General features: G+C 52.3%; 6 protein-coding genes across 6 annotated transcripts; 2 read left to right on the top strand and 4 right to left on the bottom strand.

Moving 5' to 3' along the window:
• On the bottom strand, positions 1-2,382 carry GLOTRDRAFT_118216 (Sodium/hydrogen exchanger; the record flags this gene model as incomplete). Its single annotated transcript, XM_007872532.1, has 6 exons — positions 1-205; positions 257-444; positions 498-598; positions 647-1,402; positions 1,473-1,544; positions 2,247-2,382. The coding sequence occupies 6 exons, from the start codon at positions 2,380-2,382 to the stop codon at positions 1-3; spliced, it is 1,458 nt and encodes a 485-aa protein (XP_007870723.1).
• Positions 2,383-2,557: 175 nt separating this feature from the next.
• GLOTRDRAFT_133582 (uncharacterized protein) lies at positions 2,558-3,502 on the top strand (the record flags this gene model as incomplete). Its single annotated transcript, XM_007872531.1, has 3 exons — positions 2,558-2,752; positions 2,830-3,015; positions 3,080-3,502. 3 exons carry the CDS (start codon positions 2,558-2,560, stop codon positions 3,500-3,502), a joined length of 804 nt encoding a protein of 267 aa, XP_007870722.1.
• Positions 3,503-6,240: 2,738 nt separating this feature from the next.
• Positions 6,241-6,555, top strand: GLOTRDRAFT_49892 (uncharacterized protein; the record flags this gene model as incomplete). Its single annotated transcript, XM_007872433.1, has 1 exon — positions 6,241-6,555. A coding segment is annotated over one exon (315 nt), but the record flags the coding sequence as incomplete, so codon positions are not given.
• A 123-nt stretch (positions 6,556-6,678) lies between these two features.
• On the bottom strand, positions 6,679-9,842 carry GLOTRDRAFT_141329 (uncharacterized protein; the record flags this gene model as incomplete). The annotated part of the gene is made up of 18 exons (XM_007872530.1): positions 6,679-6,796; positions 6,848-6,959; positions 7,019-7,193; positions 7,242-7,283; positions 7,337-7,400; positions 7,452-7,465; positions 7,523-7,573; positions 7,633-7,991; positions 8,046-8,075; positions 8,126-8,191; positions 8,251-8,495; positions 8,556-8,586; positions 8,648-8,782; positions 8,836-8,894; positions 8,945-9,005; positions 9,059-9,101; positions 9,158-9,631; positions 9,687-9,842. 18 exons carry the CDS (start codon positions 9,840-9,842, stop codon positions 6,679-6,681), a joined length of 2,235 nt encoding a protein of 744 aa, XP_007870721.1.
• A 549-nt stretch (positions 9,843-10,391) lies between these two features.
• On the bottom strand, positions 10,392-11,442 carry GLOTRDRAFT_112616 (aldo/keto reductase). Its single transcript, XM_007872529.1, has 2 exons — positions 11,387-11,442; positions 10,392-11,332 (listed from the first exon to the last, which is right to left on the bottom strand). Exons 1-2 carry the CDS (start codon positions 11,406-11,408, stop codon positions 10,521-10,523), a joined length of 834 nt encoding a protein of 277 aa, XP_007870720.1. The 5' UTR covers positions 11,409-11,442; the 3' UTR covers positions 10,392-10,520.
• A 3,641-nt stretch (positions 11,443-15,083) lies between these two features.
• On the bottom strand, positions 15,084-16,585 carry GLOTRDRAFT_141327 (uncharacterized protein; the record flags this gene model as incomplete). The annotated part of the gene is made up of 7 exons (XM_007872528.1): positions 15,084-15,294; positions 15,345-15,470; positions 15,530-15,714; positions 15,768-16,011; positions 16,069-16,263; positions 16,323-16,449; positions 16,502-16,585. The coding sequence occupies 7 exons, from the start codon at positions 16,583-16,585 to the stop codon at positions 15,230-15,232; spliced, it is 1,026 nt and encodes a 341-aa protein (XP_007870719.1). The 3' UTR covers positions 15,084-15,229.
• Positions 16,586-17,319: the final 734 nt, after the last annotated feature.

Below are 17,319 nucleotides of genomic sequence, written 5' to 3'. Positions count from 1 at the left end.
TCATACTCCCGAAATGCTCGTATCCGAGGCCCCGCAGACAGGCGTGTCCGATTGTTGAGAACGACACCGAGCGGGATATATCCAGCCGGTCACGGGCGTTATGATGACCATCAGGACGACGGCGTGTACGACGAACATGGCGAAGACGATGCTCGGGAAGACCTTTGCTTGCAACGCGAAGTTGATCACGATTAGTTCGAGTAGCCTGGAAAACGTCCGTCATGAGCGTGCCAGTTCTGTACTCGTTCATACGCACCACTTGCAGCTCATCAGCGTTCCTATGGCGGCTGACTCGCGCCAGGTGAACCCCATCAATTTGGAGGCACCGCCGCAGCCGATGAGTTTGCCCATATATGCCAGGAGGCATACGAGAATGGTAAATCCCCAGGCTTTGCCAGTGTTTAGCAGCCCAAGGTCAGTCTTGAGACCCGATAACGCGAAATACTGGAGGAGTGTCCTGAAAGAGCGTAAATACCCCAGTCGTCGTCTTGACTTACTACAGGTAGGAATATATTCCATACGACTGGTTCGAGGCGCTTCATCATAGCGATGGACAGTTGCTTATCGCGAGGTATAATCAATCCCGATATGAATGCCCCTAATCCTGAATTAGCTTGCCATCTGCCATCCAGACTGTCATGCTCACCGAATATAGCGTGCAAACCAGTGATATCTGTGAAGAAAGCGGAGACCAAAAGCATCATGATAGCGCAAGCCATCATGATGCTTGACGGTTCTCCCGTACCCAGCTCTCCGGTCGCTTGGCCGATCCATCGAAAGAGCCAGCGCACGGGATATATGAGGAAGAGCGTGTAGCCGATGCATATCAGGAGGATCCACAGGGCAGCGAGGCCAGTGGTGGAGTTTACCAGGGTAACAGCGAGCGCGAGTAGGATCCATCCCACGACGTCGTTCCCGACGCCGGCTGACAAGACGATGACTCCGAGCGGTGCGCTGAATAGTTCGAGCTGGGCCAGCATTCGGCACAGGATGGGGAACGCCGTAATACCGACAGAGATGCAGGTGAACAGGGCGAAGTGTCCGAAATTCACGGAGTCGTCCATAAATGCTCGATAGTGCGCCAAGGATAGCAGTGAACCGAAAGCGAACGGGATTATTGATCCCGCAGCCGATACTACTGCAGATGTCCTCGCATGCTGCTTGATGAGTTGCAGGTCAATCTCCAAGCCAGCGAGGAATAGGAAGAGAACTAGGCCCAGTGTCGCGCAGAGATTGAGTATGGGGATAGACTCTTGCGGGAATATCGTGGTGCTAAACTTAGGGATGCGTCCCATGACGGTCGGGCCTAACACAATGCCGCCAATAATTTCGGCCACAACTCTCGGTTGGCGCATGCGCCACAAGAGCAGGAAGCATATCCGCGAGATAACGATAATGAGGGCTGTAATGCTTGGAGCATTAGAAGTGGGGCCTAGGGTGGACAATATGGCCTTGCGCAATTGAATACTGGCCTCCTTGGATAGCCCACAGCTTGAATGGATCATTATAATCATAATTACTTGGATCAGATCCCGAAAGGATGCCTGCCTATCTCCATACCTATGTGAGCATAACTGCAAGACAGAGACATCTAAGAGAACCTGACGTGGTTTGCAGCAGAACGGCGAAACCAATCGGCACGATCATAAGGTGCTGTTTGCACCATTGTTATCGCTCTCCGCGGTTTCTGCCATCCTCCCCTCCCCAATATTGCGGGTACTTACCACTAGTATTGATACATCATGACTGGTGCGTGACTCACTCGACAGCGTGGCGTATAAGTTGTAAGCCTATAAGTAGCTCAATCAGAACCAAATCAGAACGCTTCAGAACGTCGCAGATGAATGCGTGACGTCACGCGGGCGATCAAGCAGATTCAAGCAGCTCCAGAATATCTCTGGTTACAATCTGTTGGCTAGCCAGCTTTGACGAATATTCTTCCGATGCCTACGATTCTGTCTCTGCCATACGAACTGATTGAAGCCATTCTCCAAGCTGTACCTGACTCCCACAGCCTGCTAGCCAGTCTGCGGGTATGTCGCGCGTTCTACGACGTTGCTCTTCCTCTCGTATACAATGAGATTGTATTCGACGATGGATACAAAGGAAGAACTGGAAGAGCCCTGAGCGCTGTAGAGAAACACCCTGACTTGATAGGCTGCGTCAGGAGAGTGCGGCACGTCGGTGCGTCTTCCGAATGTTTAGATCTCACTGCGGGCAAGAACCTATAAAATTACTGGACATACAATGAATACCCCTCCCCCTTCCTTGACTTTCGGATCCATGTCCTCCGTCAGCTCCTAGTAAGGTGCACTTTGACTGGGAACGGTTGCGAGTGTCTGTACATTGGTGCTTGCCCGCAGTGCTTTCCTCATTGTGCATATTGTATTGAACGTAAACTATACTAGCAAGAGATATGTACATCCAAACATCAGATTTCATGTGGACCGCATCGCTTGCCAGGCTTTATAACCTCTGCTCTTACACGCTCTCTACCCCGCGGAACCGGCGACTGCAGTTCGTCCCACTCGCCTTCGTCGGGGCAGCCCTTCATGCTATGGCATCATGCCCCAACTTGAAGGAGGTTTATTTGGACTTTCATTTGACAAGCAGTTATATATCTACATTGACGGATTTGGCTGACGTGCCTGCGCTGAAGAGCGTAGGCTTCGGCCGACCGAGCGGTTTGTTCCTCGTAAGAGCGGCGGAGTGGTTACCGAGGGTGCCTCATATCACTGGCTTACATGTACTGGTATGCACTGCCCATCTCTTGAAGGGTAGCGGCGATGTTAAAAAGCAACCTACTTCCGTTGTTGCTCTTGTTCACAGGACGCGACTGAAGTCAATCCTGAAAGATTCCGACAGGTACTCCCCGGCCTGCATAATATCACGTCCCTCACGCTTGGGCCGGACCATTCCCTGTCTCCCCTCACCCTCCTTGACACTTTATGGTCTCTCCCGCAAGTAGAGCAGCTTTCGGTATCCTACTATAACATTCCTGCAGAGCTTGACGTGGTAAGTGCTGAATCTATCTCCTAATACATCCATGCCGAAGCGAAATTCATCACCATGTTGCCAGTTACTTCTGGAACGACTGTCCTTGTCTCCAAGCGGGTTGAGGAACCTCCACACTTTCATGGTGCATCACGCGGATGTAACATCCGCACCAGACTACACCGCTCTGTTCTCTTGGATTCGCTCTCTCGTCGACAGCTCCCCTCTGCGATCGCTTGAGCTCGTGCCCATGGACGCGAGCGTCTGTGACAACCCCGCGGAGCTCCTCTACATTATCCGGTCGAAGGAGACAATGAAGCGGGTGGTGGCGGAGCACGTCTTTGTACGTCGAGAAACCGCCGCTGCTTTAATGAGAGAATCAGGAATGAAGGAGGTGAGATTCGGGGTGTATCCCGATGTGGACGCAGGGGAACGGGGTATTACTGACCACGGGAGACGTGACGAGGGAGAAAGCGCATCTTACTCTGCTATCAGCGCAGTGATCTGAGCATCTCCGACGTGTACAGCAATCTCTAAGCGCCCATGTCGAATTTTGGAATTATGGAATGCTTGGACTTTAATCTTGGATAGCACATAGGTAACGAATGTCTTCATTGTCTGATTCCGGAGCACGGGCAATGAATTGACGAAAAGTTTGATTTATTGGATGTATGATTTCACACGTCCTAATTATACAGACATACCTGGGTATCGGCCTTATATTAGACCCGTCACTGACGCCCTAGGCTTAAAGCCTTCGGAGGATTCCTGAATGACTTTCCTGCCGTCGCTGTGACTCTCTCCGCGGGAGATGTTGATCCTCTTCTAGAATTGTGTTTACAGGCTGAGTTCTGCGCTGTTCATTCCGCTCCCGTGTACTTGAGATGTCTAACCGATTTCTAGGTGCCACAGTAAAACAGTTGAAGTATTTCAAAGTTGTCGCAAGCGCTGCAAGTGCGCACCACCAGCGTTCACCTAGCGCTTCGCTCAGTATTTTGGTGCTCAGACAATCTCAGTGATGGACATACGCACAGCTCGACAAAGTCCAATACTAAAGCTTCCTTACGAGATTCTCCACGCTATATTCTTCGCTGATGCCTCAATTCCCCGCACATGTCTCTGCGTCTGCTTCCTTTTCTATGAAATCCTGGCTCCCATCGTTTTCAGGGATATCACCGTCTATTACTGCAAGGGTCGCGCCCCACCTCGTCTTGCGCGATATGTCAGGAGTATGCGGCATTGTGGTGCGTTCTCCTTATGGCCCATCACGCTCAGAATGGTGGTGGTTGTAAGCTTACGTCCCGTTATATTCAGTGGACGTACCAAAGGCGATGATGATGAACGTGGACAATGCAAGCTTCATTTCGCCTTTCGAATTTTCGCAGCTTCCCAACCTCACCTCGTACACTCTTTGCGTGCCGCATTGTCGCGACGAGTACTTCGTTACCAAGGACTTCCTCTCCATTGCCCTTCATCAATCAAGTTTGGTCTCATTGTCGAAACTAGCAGAGGTGTACTTGGATTTCTGCTTGGACATGACGCACCTACCCGCCATACTGGGATTTTTAACAGCGATACCGAACCTCCGGAGGGTCGGCTTCGGTGAGCCAAACGGGGCCTTCTTGGTAGGGGTTGCAGCAGGGTTGAGGAACATGCATAGCATCCGCGAACTACATATCTCGGTGCGCATCATCGACGCACCTAACTTCAACCTTTATCTCATGCGGTGGTTATCGCGTTATATCTTGCCCATGGCTTCAGGACACATCTGCTGTCACTGTCACAGAATTACACTCTGCGCACCCATACTTACGCAATATCACTCGCCTCAGGTTTGGGCATGGATACAAGCTGTCCCCTCGCGCCCTTTTGAAGTTCTTACAGGCTTTGTCACAACTCGAGGACCTACAGGTCGTATATCAGGAATCGCAACCTAACCTTAACACTGTAGGCTGCTCTTGCTCCCAACTCGAGCATTACAGCTCACTAACCATCCTAGCAGGAGTCCACAATTTCATCCTGGGACTTCTCTCCATATGGCTCTGGTCTACCGAATCTACGTGTCCTGTCAGTGCATAACTCCTCTCCGCCTTCCCCCTTCTTCCTTCCTTGGCTCCGGGCCCTCTGTCATCACTCCCCTCTATGGTCCCTCGAGCTTGACTCGCTTTTTCCCGTAAGTTACCCTTGGCATGCGCTCTTAGGGTTCATCAGGGAGATACGTACCTTGAAGCGGGTGGTGGATGAGCACGTTTACGTGCCTCCGGAACATATAGATACTTTGTTGAAAGAGACGGAGGTGAGGGAAGCAAGGTTCTGCGACAGGCCGGACTAGCTATATTCTCGGTATCTGACTTTACGAATAAACTCTCGGCCAATCGGAGTCCTGAAGGATCACTAAGGTGGGAGGCTCCAGACTCTGCAAGTTACTTCGACGAAGAGGACTGCGCTGTCAGGGTTGCTTACGTGCTCGGCATACCCTCGAGCGCTCAGGGTTGACAGAGCAGAACCAGCGCTCTTTCGTAGTCCAAACGAAGCGCCGTGTTATTGGGAGTAAGTTCTGCAGTGGCGCCCTTGTGATGTGTCCGGATAACGGAAGACTGGATCCAGCTGAGTCTTCCAACATATTGCATATCTCTTGGCTTCTCGTTATGCGCATGTTACTGTAAAACGTACCTTCTCCTCCGCGTCCACGCGTTCTCCTCTCAGTGACCAACGGGGATACGCAGGCCTTATCCTCCTTCCCTCCTCCTTCACCTGACCAGGATGCAACCAAACAGCTTCTTGCTATGTATAGCGAGACCATGGTCGGGACTTGTAGGCGATCGTCTCGGACATACTCCCCGAGGCGATAGCCTTGTTACATCCTGATATGTCAGCTCGACCCTGTACATCTCCTCACTCGCGTCGGACACCGCCAAGATGCCCGAGAGCGCTTATTACTCAACAGCAATATATATGCATGAAGCGCACCTGTCCGTCCTGAACAATGTCCAAGAGTACCTTCGATTACCAAGTTCAGCGAGTCACGTACGAGACGGATGTGCCCGTGTCAACAGTCCTCTCGCGGCTAGACGATGAACTCAATCGAGCGCAGTCAAAGGACCTCCTGCGCGCTCTAACCTCGAATGCCAGCAAGGAGGAGTTAGAAAAGACTGTCCTTGCGCTAACCGACAACGGGGCACGAGATTTCATGTGCGTCCCTCTCTCGTCACAAAGAACGTGCGACGAACGAAGGCATACGACAGGTTCTTCGGTGAACTGAGACACGATGCCTGGCTGAACCCATACCTTGGGAGCGACGGCGCGTTCCCAGTGATGAGCGTGTACACGCTCGGGAACCCACTCATCGCGCAGACAATGATCCCGCACAATGCAGTCGCAGGATACTATGTCCCTCCCAAAGTCTTTGTGATTGGTGAGCCAGACGGCAAGGGAGCTAAAGTGATCTATGATCTTCCTTCGACTCTTATTGCTGCTGGTCAAGGCGGAGAGCTGAAGAAGGCGGCTGAGGTGCTGGATACTAAACTGGAGGCTTTAGTGAAAAAAATTACGGCGATGTAACTCACGGAACGGTGCGAAGATATTTCCATTTCGTGGCATTCCATCGACTAACTAGCATGACCTACAGGATGTTCATTTCCCGAGATGGTGTCTGTGGACATTCATAGCGGGCTTTCTCTTCACCTAGATGTTTCCGGACAGAATGTCCGCTTTGGGACCCAAGTAAAATACCGGAATTTGGTCAAGAGGTGCATACACGTTGACCGTCTCACCCCCTTGACCGTAGTCCGTATCATTCCACCTACCGGCTTGTCAGCAGGAATCCGCGATACAAATTATCCGAAACAGTTACCAGTGGGTCCATGATAAATTCTGCGCCATCCAAGACTCTGGCAGGCGAGGTAGATATACGTCCTTGGCGGTAGCGTTCTCAGCTCCCACGGGCGATATAAGGAGTCTTGGGCCTGAAGGCGTTGTGAGGATTAAGGTACAGATGTTAGCAGGCATCCAATTTGTCACTGACCGAGCATGAACTGGTGTACGACGAGCGGGTTATTGACCGCGGTTCCGTTGACGACTGTGTCATCTGATAGCGAGAAGTCATAGTACAAGGGCCTCATGATAGTCTTCCCAGTCGCGTGTAACATCTGGAAAAGCCTTCTCATGTACGGGACGAGCTGATACCGCAGGGCGATGTACTGCGGGCGGTAAGTGAGAAAGTCTGGATCGAGTGTGGGGTTACTTACCTTCTTGATAATTTGGAAGTTCTCATCGCCATAGGACCATGGCTATATATCCTCTGTCAAACCGAGAATCTATATACACAGGCGGGTGCACATACTTCATTAGGGCAGTTTTTTGCCAGATATGGAGTGGGATTAGCAGGAATGTTGCACAAACGATCGCTGCGATTCGTGAATACTTGTGCGATGATTTTGAGATTACATCGAGCTTACCCATGAACGCGCATCTTCAGGAGTGGGACAGGTCACGGGATATCAAATATAAGGAGAAAGTACCAACGCACGTATGGCAGGAAGGTACCCATAGCAAGCCACCTAACGAAAAGCTGCTGTCCCTTCATACGTGTCGAGGTAGGTCTGAGCTCAGATCTGAGATACAAAACAGCTGACTCACGTATGCCGTGTCCACATCCAGCCCCGTAAAACCACCAATATCCAAGGTCCAGGAAGATATTCCGGATGCTGCGACGCTCACGCCAGCAGTGACCTGCTGGAGGAGGACATCAAATCTGGATGAAGTGTCACCGCTCCACAAATACGAGCAGAATCTCTGCCCCCCCGCGAACGTGCTGCGGGTAAGGGACATATACTGGCATCCGTTGGACGTAGGGTCCGGATCGGTGAGGTTGCGGAACCCTTCTTCGATAGCCTGCTGGTGTAACCACGGATACGCCTTCCCCGCGCCTTCTTGAGTACCAACGAAATACTGAGTGAACGCCCGGGCGAAAGGCAGAGAGTTGATGACACCGCCATCTAACCGAAGATTGTATCAGAATTGTAGCGTGCAGGAAGGAAGGCACTGCTCACTGTTCTCGAATGGCTCCCCGAGAGTTCCGCCTAATTCTCCGAGTTAGTGAAAAGATGCAGGGAACGGTTGTTATCCTTACCATCTGCCTGATCAATCCAGAAATTGTGAATACCCTTAGAGAAGTAACTGTCATTCAGACGCCTCCCTTCACGTAGGATAGAAATTGAGTATCAGTCATCAGGCGCAGCTGATAACAAGACCTACATAGGAATTCTCGCGCAGCCGGGTTCGTGCTATCGACCAGCCGGGTGTAAACTCCGGCAAACGAGTCCTGGATTCCAGGTCCGTCGCGAGTCGTTGCAAGCAAACCGTTTTCTTGCAGCGTAAGATAGTTCACTGAGAGATCTTCCACGCTAGGCCATAACGAGACCATCATCTCCGCGCCTGTCAGAGCCTTGACCTGCGCAGCCATGCCAGCAGGGTCAGGCCAGTACTCGGGATCGAACGACCTGAGTGATCGAATCCTTGGTGAGCTATCATAGACAGTCAGGGCGACATAAAAAATGTACCAGTCGCCTTGATATTTCCAGTTGAAGAAGTCTGGGAAACAGAGAATAGCTCAGGACACGCAGTAGTACGGCTGGAGAGGCCAGGTACTAACCTACAACGATGAGGGATACATTAACTTGTTCGTCATGGAATCGCTGAGCCAGGTCGATGACCTGCGTTTCGTTGTAGTACCTAAGCTTCGACTGCTGGTACCCGAGACTCCACTCTGGCGGTATTGGCTGCCTTCCTGTAGGAACGATAGGATCCCCGACGGAAAAGATGTGACGGTCAGACACTCACCAGTAACGGCAGTGTATTGTTCCTGGAGGGTGTCATAGTCGCCCGGAGATGCTGTGGTACTGCAATGGGGTGAGCAGTGTATTGAAACTAGCGACTGTGTACCACGTACATCCAGTAGTCCACGACCGTTGCCTCACTCGTGACAAACCTTGTCCTGTAAGCGCCAAACTCTACGATGCTTCATCAGTCAAGTAAGCTCAAATTCAAAGTGCAGTGATCGGACCCAGACGACCCTGGCTGGGCATGTTGAAGAACTGAAGAAAGCCCTATAGACTCCGTTAGTTATCCGAACGCAAGCCAACAAGAGTCTACCAAAGAATACCTTGCTGGACATGAACATAGGTATCGGCACTTGGGAATTGAAGTTGATTAGATCGACCACTTGGCCCTTCTTATTCACAGTATTGTCCATGCAGCACGCCTGCTGTCCCGTTCCATAGATCTGATCGTCCGGAGACGACGTGAAGGAGTACTCCGCCGCAAAGCTGGGCGATCTGAAGTCCTGGCGGTAGTACCTCGGAGGCAGCGCCTTGTCGTCTGTATATTCCGATGTGAGGAGGCTGAGGGAACCGTTCGATTCGGCTCGGTAAAAGGAGAGCACGCCATTCAATACTGTGGCTATTAGATTACCGTTCTGCAGGGTGCCGTTTCCGAGGTAGCCGATTGTTTCGGAGTAGGATAGGCCTTGGTTACCTCCTGGACCTTCGAGGGGCGGGTCGAGTAGGGCTGAGAGCTCTGTGCCGGTAGGGTCGCGCATCAAGCTTGCTCGCACACGTATACCGTTCGTCCCAAAGGGCTACGTGATTGACGAGGTAGGATAGCGGGAGTGCAGGTGAATGACATGACCATACCTGTAGATACACTCTTTCGAATCCGTTTTGTATGCGGATCCCGGTAGCGTTAGACTGAGCCCAGTCTGTACGCGTCGGATCCTGCACCGCGAGCACCCCAGGGCGGCCTCCTGGAGCGAATGCTAAGAGCCCGAGGAGGCTTAGTCTGACCAACATTGGCAGCTCAACAGGTTCGAGAGGTGAGAGTACAGATGGACGTTCCGCTACCCCCGGTCTCAACAGCTATGCGAAAGACACTTATATATACGTCCTTTCGCCCGTCCACAGGACGGACAGCTATGGTCACGGGCACTCCTTTCCAGCGTCATTCAGATTGAAACCGGCAAAGAAGACGAGCGAAGAAGCAAATACGCAAGCAGAGCGGGCCGTGAAGTGCATAATATCATTTGCAATGAAGCTCCTTTACATACGCGAGAGTCGGATGATAACGCGAGGTTCAGCCGTCCTCGACTGTCGAAATTCAGGGGTCAAAAGCACCTTTCACAGCCAGCAATACGAGGCGGTTTTTGAGAAAGCAGGCATCGACTCGAGAAGGGGAACTTCCACAACTCGCATGAGCGACGCAATAGGGATGGTCATTCGATGGTGGTCCAGGACAATCCGAGTCGAGGACATGGTAGCGAAACGCCACAAACAGGGACAAATGAATGCTGTATGTATCCCCTGCTGCAACTGTCCAGAGGGTGAAATCGTCTGACTTGTGGACGGTAGGCTCGCTGCGAACTGTGAACTGCATGAATGATTTTTTGTATCTGACTGAAAAACTTCTACGAGGCTCTCGCAAATATGAACCAGTACGAACAGCCTCGCTGAGTACCGTGTACCGTACATCCCCTACAAGCCAACTGACTTCATGCCTGCCTCGGGATACCTCGTGCCCTTGATTTCTATCCTCGAAATAACGGCCCTAATCTCTTTGCTCTCCTCGTCCGAAATCTCTACTCCCGCCGCACCGATATTTTCCTCAAGGTACTTGACCCTCTTCGTGCCCGGGATCGCTACAATATCCTCTCCCTGCTTCAAGACCCACGCGAGGCAAAGCTGACTGGCCGTGCATCCCTTCTTCTGCGCCAGCGACTGGAACTCATCGACCAGCGCAAGGTTGTGGGGGAAGTTTTCGGGCGAGAAGCGGGGGTTGAAGCGACGGAAGTCGCCTTCAGGGAAGTCGTCGGGAGAGCGGTACTTGCCAGTAAGCATGCCCCGGCCCAAAGGTGAGTACGCGACGATCGTGACGCCCAGCTCACGCGCCGTCGCCAGCAGCCCGTTCTGCTCAATATCCAGTGTCCACGGCGAGTACTCGATCTGCACGGCGGCAATGGGGTGGACCTTGTGTGCCCTCCGCAGGGTCGTGGCGGAGCACTCTGACAGACCGAGGAAGCGGACTTTCCCCTCCTTCACGAGCTTAGCCATCTCCCCCACTGTTTCCTCGATGGGCGTGTTGGGATCGACGCGGTGCTGGTAGTAAAGGTCGATTTGTTGGACACGCAGGCGCTTGAGCGACGTCTCGCACTGCTGCCGGACGTACTCTGGCTTGCCATTGATACCGAGGAACTCGCCGTTGGGCCCGCGCATGTTACCGAACTTCGTCGCCAGAAAGACTTTGGAACGCTTGGCGGGATCGGACAGCACTTTGCCCAGCAGCTCCTCTATGGTCCTTGTTAGTGTTTGGATGCTTTCCTTCATTACGCGTGAATTCATACCGTTCTTCCCCCAACCATACATGTCCGCCGTGTCCCAGTGCGTGCACCCGAGCTCGATGGCCCGTTCGAGAACGGCTATGTTCTCAGCTTCGTTGGACTCGCCGTAGAACTCGCTCATGCCCATCGCCCCGAGACCGATTGCGGGGATATTCACGCCGGTCTTTCCTAGCTCTCGCAGCGGGATTGTTGGGAAGGACATACTGTCGTTCAAGTTCGCGAGGAGACTGGTACGGCACACCCGTCCGTGTCTGTGGGGACAGCGGCTTTATAGCCTTTGCATCTGACTCGCCTCTGACGTCTACCTGTATTCTTAGGCAGATCAGGCTGAGAAAGCATGATAGATCTGCCGACATGCCTCGTCCTCCTTTCTTCCCGCGACTGCCATTGCGCGTAAGGTTACGGTTCTGCAGTATACCTAGCAGAGCCTCTCCCGTTGTCGCCCCTACTGGTTCGAACGAGTAAACCTCTCGCCCCCCTCTGTCTTGACGTCCATCATGCAGCACTGCCGCCTCTCGTGGAAGGTCGCGCCGTGCTACGTCCAGAACCGGCGGTACTGCATCAGCCCCAAACGCGGCTTCCCGGCGCAGATCAATGTACACTGTCTATATGCGCCTTAACGGTTAGATCTGTTCAAGAATGCTTCAACATCATTACGAGTCAACAAATACACAGGGCGACAGCAACCCATAGTTGCTTCCTCATCTACAGGAGTAGGTACGACCATTCGACATGGCACTGACTGCCCATGGCGGATCTCGGATCTCCAAAGCAGCCAATATTGAAGAACGAGCAGCTGAGCGTATTGCTGCTCACGTGGGCTCGGCCGTCTCACCTTCCTCAGGCCAACTGAAAGACACGCGTGGATAGTGTACTCCGACCAAACATGTTCTAGCCAGGAGGAGGTGGGTTCCTTCAGGATCCGCGGGAGGTTACGCATATGGTTGCTCGATATCAATATCGAGTGGCTGTGCCATTTCGTGGGACGAACCTACCAAACTCAACGAGTTATCGAGTGGCTGTGCCAGAGGCGCCGCAACGGCTGCTGTGGCTCTCCCCGAGAACTCGATTTGTGCCTGCCATGACAGGTGTCGGACGAGCTCCCGTACGCGAGTACAATAGGTAAAATACCTGTGTGTACTGTATACTTGAGACCATATATATGAAGGTAGATGCGGCTTGATATCCATTACCCCAAATCATACCAACAGACCTTGATGTCCATGCAGAGTTTTTATGGAGCAGTGAATGCTAAGTGTTCTGCACTCAGCAGCAGTTAGACAGTTCACAGCAGTAGATTTACAGAATTATTTTTAATGAAATATCCTCTGCGCAGTTGGCCTGACTGGGTGTCACCACATTTACAGATATCCGCAGTAATTCAGACCTTGTAAGGCGGTGTGGAGGGGGGAAAGCGTGCAAACTACAGATTCAATGCTAAACCTCTTTTGTGGAATTGTGGGGGAGTGGTGTTTGCTTTGAATGTTCGATATAAGAAGTCACTTGCCCCGGAGCACCCTAAATTGAAGAATTACAGTATTTTGGGCTTGAATTGCCTTCAGAAAATATGCATGGCCTAGCTGTAGACTTTCTCATGGTTTCAGCTGCCATTTTATAGGAGATATATCTCAGAGAACGATGGATGGGTTGAGTATTAGTATGGCCCCGGAGGGGCCGGACAAATTCGATTTTAGTAGTATTTACACTCGGATTTTACGGTAAAACATGCAATCAGTCACTCACTAGCTGCTTTGTTCCTACTTCGGGGCTCTGAGGGCGATTTGTGGAGCATAGGCCCGAGAGTAACGCAGATTTCGGTCCCAAGGGCCTCAAAGCCACAACTGCCACATGGCTCTCTGAGCCAGTCCCAATCTTTCTTTTTTCTTTTTCTTTTTATTTTATTTTATTGCAACTCTATCATTATCGAGCCGGATCCGCAGGATCCGCATAATCATTTCCCTGTTTTCTTCGATGAAGTCAACCACTGCGTTACAACCGGTGGATCCTTTCAGGATCCCGGTGATCGTTTCCCTGTTTTCTTTGATAAAGTCAACCCATACGTCTTGACTACTCATGCGAGAAGTGGGATTCGGAAAATCGTTTCCTTGTTTTCTCCGACGAAGCCGATCAATGCGCTTCGAACGCTCACGCGAATACTCTTGCGACGGCGATCTGACATAGCGTCCAGGTGATAGACGAGCTGAAGTTGCTGCAGAGGGGAGCAGGAGAAGAGTGGCTTTAGGAAGGATAGGAAATAGGGGAGACTTTGGACGCTGGCGTAGACCGTCAGAAGACGAAGCCTCGGTAGGTGACCGTAGGTCAGCTTCACCTTCAAGTGGAACGGAAGGCTAGGTAAAGATCAGTTTGTCGCTGAGTGGTTGTAAGAAGCTGGGGCGGGAGGTGCGCACATCGTCAGACCCTCCATGTCCGTTGTAGCATACGCCCAAGGAGAGCCTCCAACTGTTGCAAGCCCTGCAGCATCCGTGACAACCCGTAGAGAGAAATCCGTGTCATGCAGCCCAGTGTAAGGTGGGTTATGTTGGACAGGTCCCTTGCTGCTGGAGCCAGACCTGCAGGCACACTCTCGATAATACCGTAGGACATTAGATGTAAAATAATGTGCCATGTTATTCAACGGGAGGACGTACCATGATATCCAGCTCACGGACAGCAGGTGCCATTTTCGACCATGCTGCGACGCCTACAAAGAAGTGCTCATCGACTTCGCCAAAGGCCACACTCGTCAGGGCCGTTATGTTGCTGAGAAGTTCCAGCATAGGAATGTGAACAGCGTTCAGCCAAGTAGCGGAGTATGGGTCCAAACGGACAAAGGACAACATCGAGCAGGCAGCAAGCGCGCGCAAGGCTTCAGTGAACACGCTGTCGGCGTAAACGGACCGAAACCGAGAGTTGGAAAAAGTGGGATGTCCAACTTGTAGCATATCTTCAAGATATATGTAGTGAGAGTCGGGAGTTTGGAAAGCTCAGAGGACCGAATGAAGTCCGAGTGTACATATCCCCCTACGGAGCCGTCTTTAGGACACGGGGGTAAAGGGAAAACATATCAGAACAGACTCGGAGAATATGTTGACTTGATGACACCTAGACGCACATGGTGAACATGAACCCTAGGATGCGGGTGCGCCGCAAGCGTGTCGAGCGGTCCACGCCTACGACGGCCCCTTTCGTCGGGCCTTTCATCGATGATAATCGTCCGATAAACGTGGGTAGGCTGCCTCGTAGAAAGCTCGACAGACTACGAGTTAGCGACTTGGGTCTCCTAGGAAGGCAAAGATTGCGCGGAGGAGCTCGTAGGGCAACGTGAGTACTGGGATTTGGGCATTGTCCGAGAGCCCCCAATCCATGATGCGATCCTGCGGTCACGCAGCCTTGACGATGCCAGACGTGTGCACTCGATGCCAGCAGTCGGATCTGAGCACGATTAGGGCGAATGACAGGCAAAGAGGAGAGTACGAGAAAGCCGGAAACAGGACGCACGCCGGCACGTGTCCTGCTATATTACATGACGCGCCCTCACATAAATTCGCAGGTGGTCACCGACGGCACTCGACCAATAGTTCCGAACAAGGAGATATCACCGATGTCCCTATAACATGCGTAGTGCGAGAGAGCGGGAGTTCAGGGCATGGGTGGGTGGACGCACAGCTACAGGGAAACCTTGCGAGCGAGACATGGCTGGCGACGAAGCAAGGGGACGTGGACTGCTCGAACCGGTATCATCATTCCTATAGGGAAATGACAGAGCTAACGCACTGGGAACGGTACAAGGGAAAGCTCAGAGATTTTAAGTCTGTACCCGTACAACGAGAGCAGATCGGTCGAAACCTATCCCTGAAAGGCTATGCCAGACTTCCTCGTCTCGGCGATGCCGCCACCTGCGAAACCCGTTCCTGCAGAGTGCCGCTAAGCATGGAGTGGTCTGAGAAGAGTGGCTACTTACCTTCCCGCTTTAATTCTATGATATCCTTCTCACCCAGCTCCTTATCGCAGACCACGCATTGCTTTGAGGGCCGAATGAGGGACTCTGTACATGTTTTGCAGACGACGTGCGAGCAGGGCTTCATGACTACAAGACGAGACCTACTCAGTTCCTTACGAAAATAAGGGAGGGAACCTTCAACGCACGGAACATGATGATGCTATTCGATAGCGTCTTTTTACATGATGGGCATATCGCCTCGGCATTCTCCTCGCCTTTCGGTTTGGCGCTGTCCGATACAGTCGACGTGGATGCCGGCGTGGATGCCACAGACTGTGCAGTACTCTTCCGTTCCAAGAACGTGAATTGTACGGGGACCAGGTTCTTCAGGCTGTTTAAACACAATCAGCAGCAGCGCGGCCGTACTAGGAAAGTTAGACATACGATAAGGGATGTGCTGGCTCCCCGCCTCTACACGTCGTCTGTATCTTGATGTCTTTGAAAGAGCTCGGAAGCTCGCGGCTCGTGTACGTAGGCGTCAGCGAAGGCAACCAGAAGTCGGGGAGTTTGGCGCGCAGACGCTCCACCTGCTCGCGCTCTATCTGTCGGAGAGCAGCCTCCTCGGCTTCGCGGGTGAGCGTATCCACCGTCGATGCATCGAACTCAAACTTCCGCTTCACTCCCCGGGCTGGCGTAGGTCAAACTGTGAGTTGCGACTTAGGATAGAAGGCTGGCAACTACGTACGCTCTTTCGTGTCATCCTTCGATGATGTAGTGAGGCCGGTCAAGGACGACTTGCCCAAGCCCAACTGACCCTTCTCAAACTCCAGTAGGACCCGCTCCCGCGCAGCCTCCTTCGCCCTCTCCCTCTCCTCTTCCGCCTCGCGTTTCATCTGCTCCAGCCGCTCCTTCTGTCTCTTTATGTCTTTCTTCTGCGTCACTGCATACCCGCACAGTCCATCACCTAGGTTCTCCAATAGATGGCACTGAAAGACGTACGTAGATCCGTGTAGACGCATTCCTTGCAAAAGAGGTGCCCTTGACTGCAGGCTACGGGGTCCCGCACGCGCTGCAAGCATAGCGAGCACGCATCGAAGCGGCGCATCGATTCATTTCCTAACCGTTGCTACTCAACGTCTGTCATCTCGGCTATGCAGAGGGCGTTAAGATCGACGTACCCGTTTCGTCCCATAGTCCAGTTTCTTGTACTCCGCGTATGAGAACACGGAGGACGCGGTGTTGTTCTTGCTGTGTTTTGTCATTTTGGTGTTTCAACCTCCAACAGTCTGCGTCCCGATAGTGTATAGAAGTATGCAGGAAGGCTAGGAAGTATTACAAGCTCGACGTCGTTGTCGCAGGTTAGATGCAGCGCCGGTGGGTGGCGGAGCTCGAAGTCGATCTGACGTCGCGTCGGAAACCAGGTCCATAGCAGCTTCCATAGCCTAGCCGAGTCCTCATTCCTCAGTCCGTCGTGCTCACTGTCGTCGACGTCGGATAACAGGTCTACGTCGTCTTTTTCATCGTCTTACTTTCGTCCAGTATGGAGAATGTTTAATCATCAAGGCGCGGCGGTTGTCATCGTGTCCACCACCGCTACGGTTACTCCGCTCAAGTGCCAGCCTGTTGGTCTAAAATCAAAGCTGCTGTTTTTGATGGATTTTCGTCTGCTGGACTGGGGACTCTGTCTTGTGGGAGCCATCGTCATCTTTCCTGCGCCTGTATATGCCTGGACTTTCTTAGGGTGACGATTCGAGGCGAGCTCCGGCACGTGTGATGGGCCAGGTGAACGAAGAGTGGAATATCGCCCACTTTCGTACGCACAGGCCGCCATTCGAACGAGGCTCCTTTGCTCCCATTGATTCCTCTAGTCTCCCAAGTGTCTCTCCCAAGTCGACGCAACTCTAGCTATGAACCCAATATGAACCCATCTTTTGCATGTCTTCCCTTGGCAAGGCGAAGCTTCGGAAACACCGTCTGCAGTCTAAATATGTAACCC

Source organism: Gloeophyllum trabeum (assembly GCF_000344685.1).
Source record: "Gloeophyllum trabeum ATCC 11539 unplaced genomic scaffold GLOTRscaffold_00018, whole genome shotgun sequence".
NCBI classification, from domain to species: domain Eukaryota; kingdom Fungi; phylum Basidiomycota; class Agaricomycetes; order Gloeophyllales; family Gloeophyllaceae; genus Gloeophyllum; species Gloeophyllum trabeum.
This window is presented reverse-complemented; position numbering and strand designations above follow the sequence as displayed.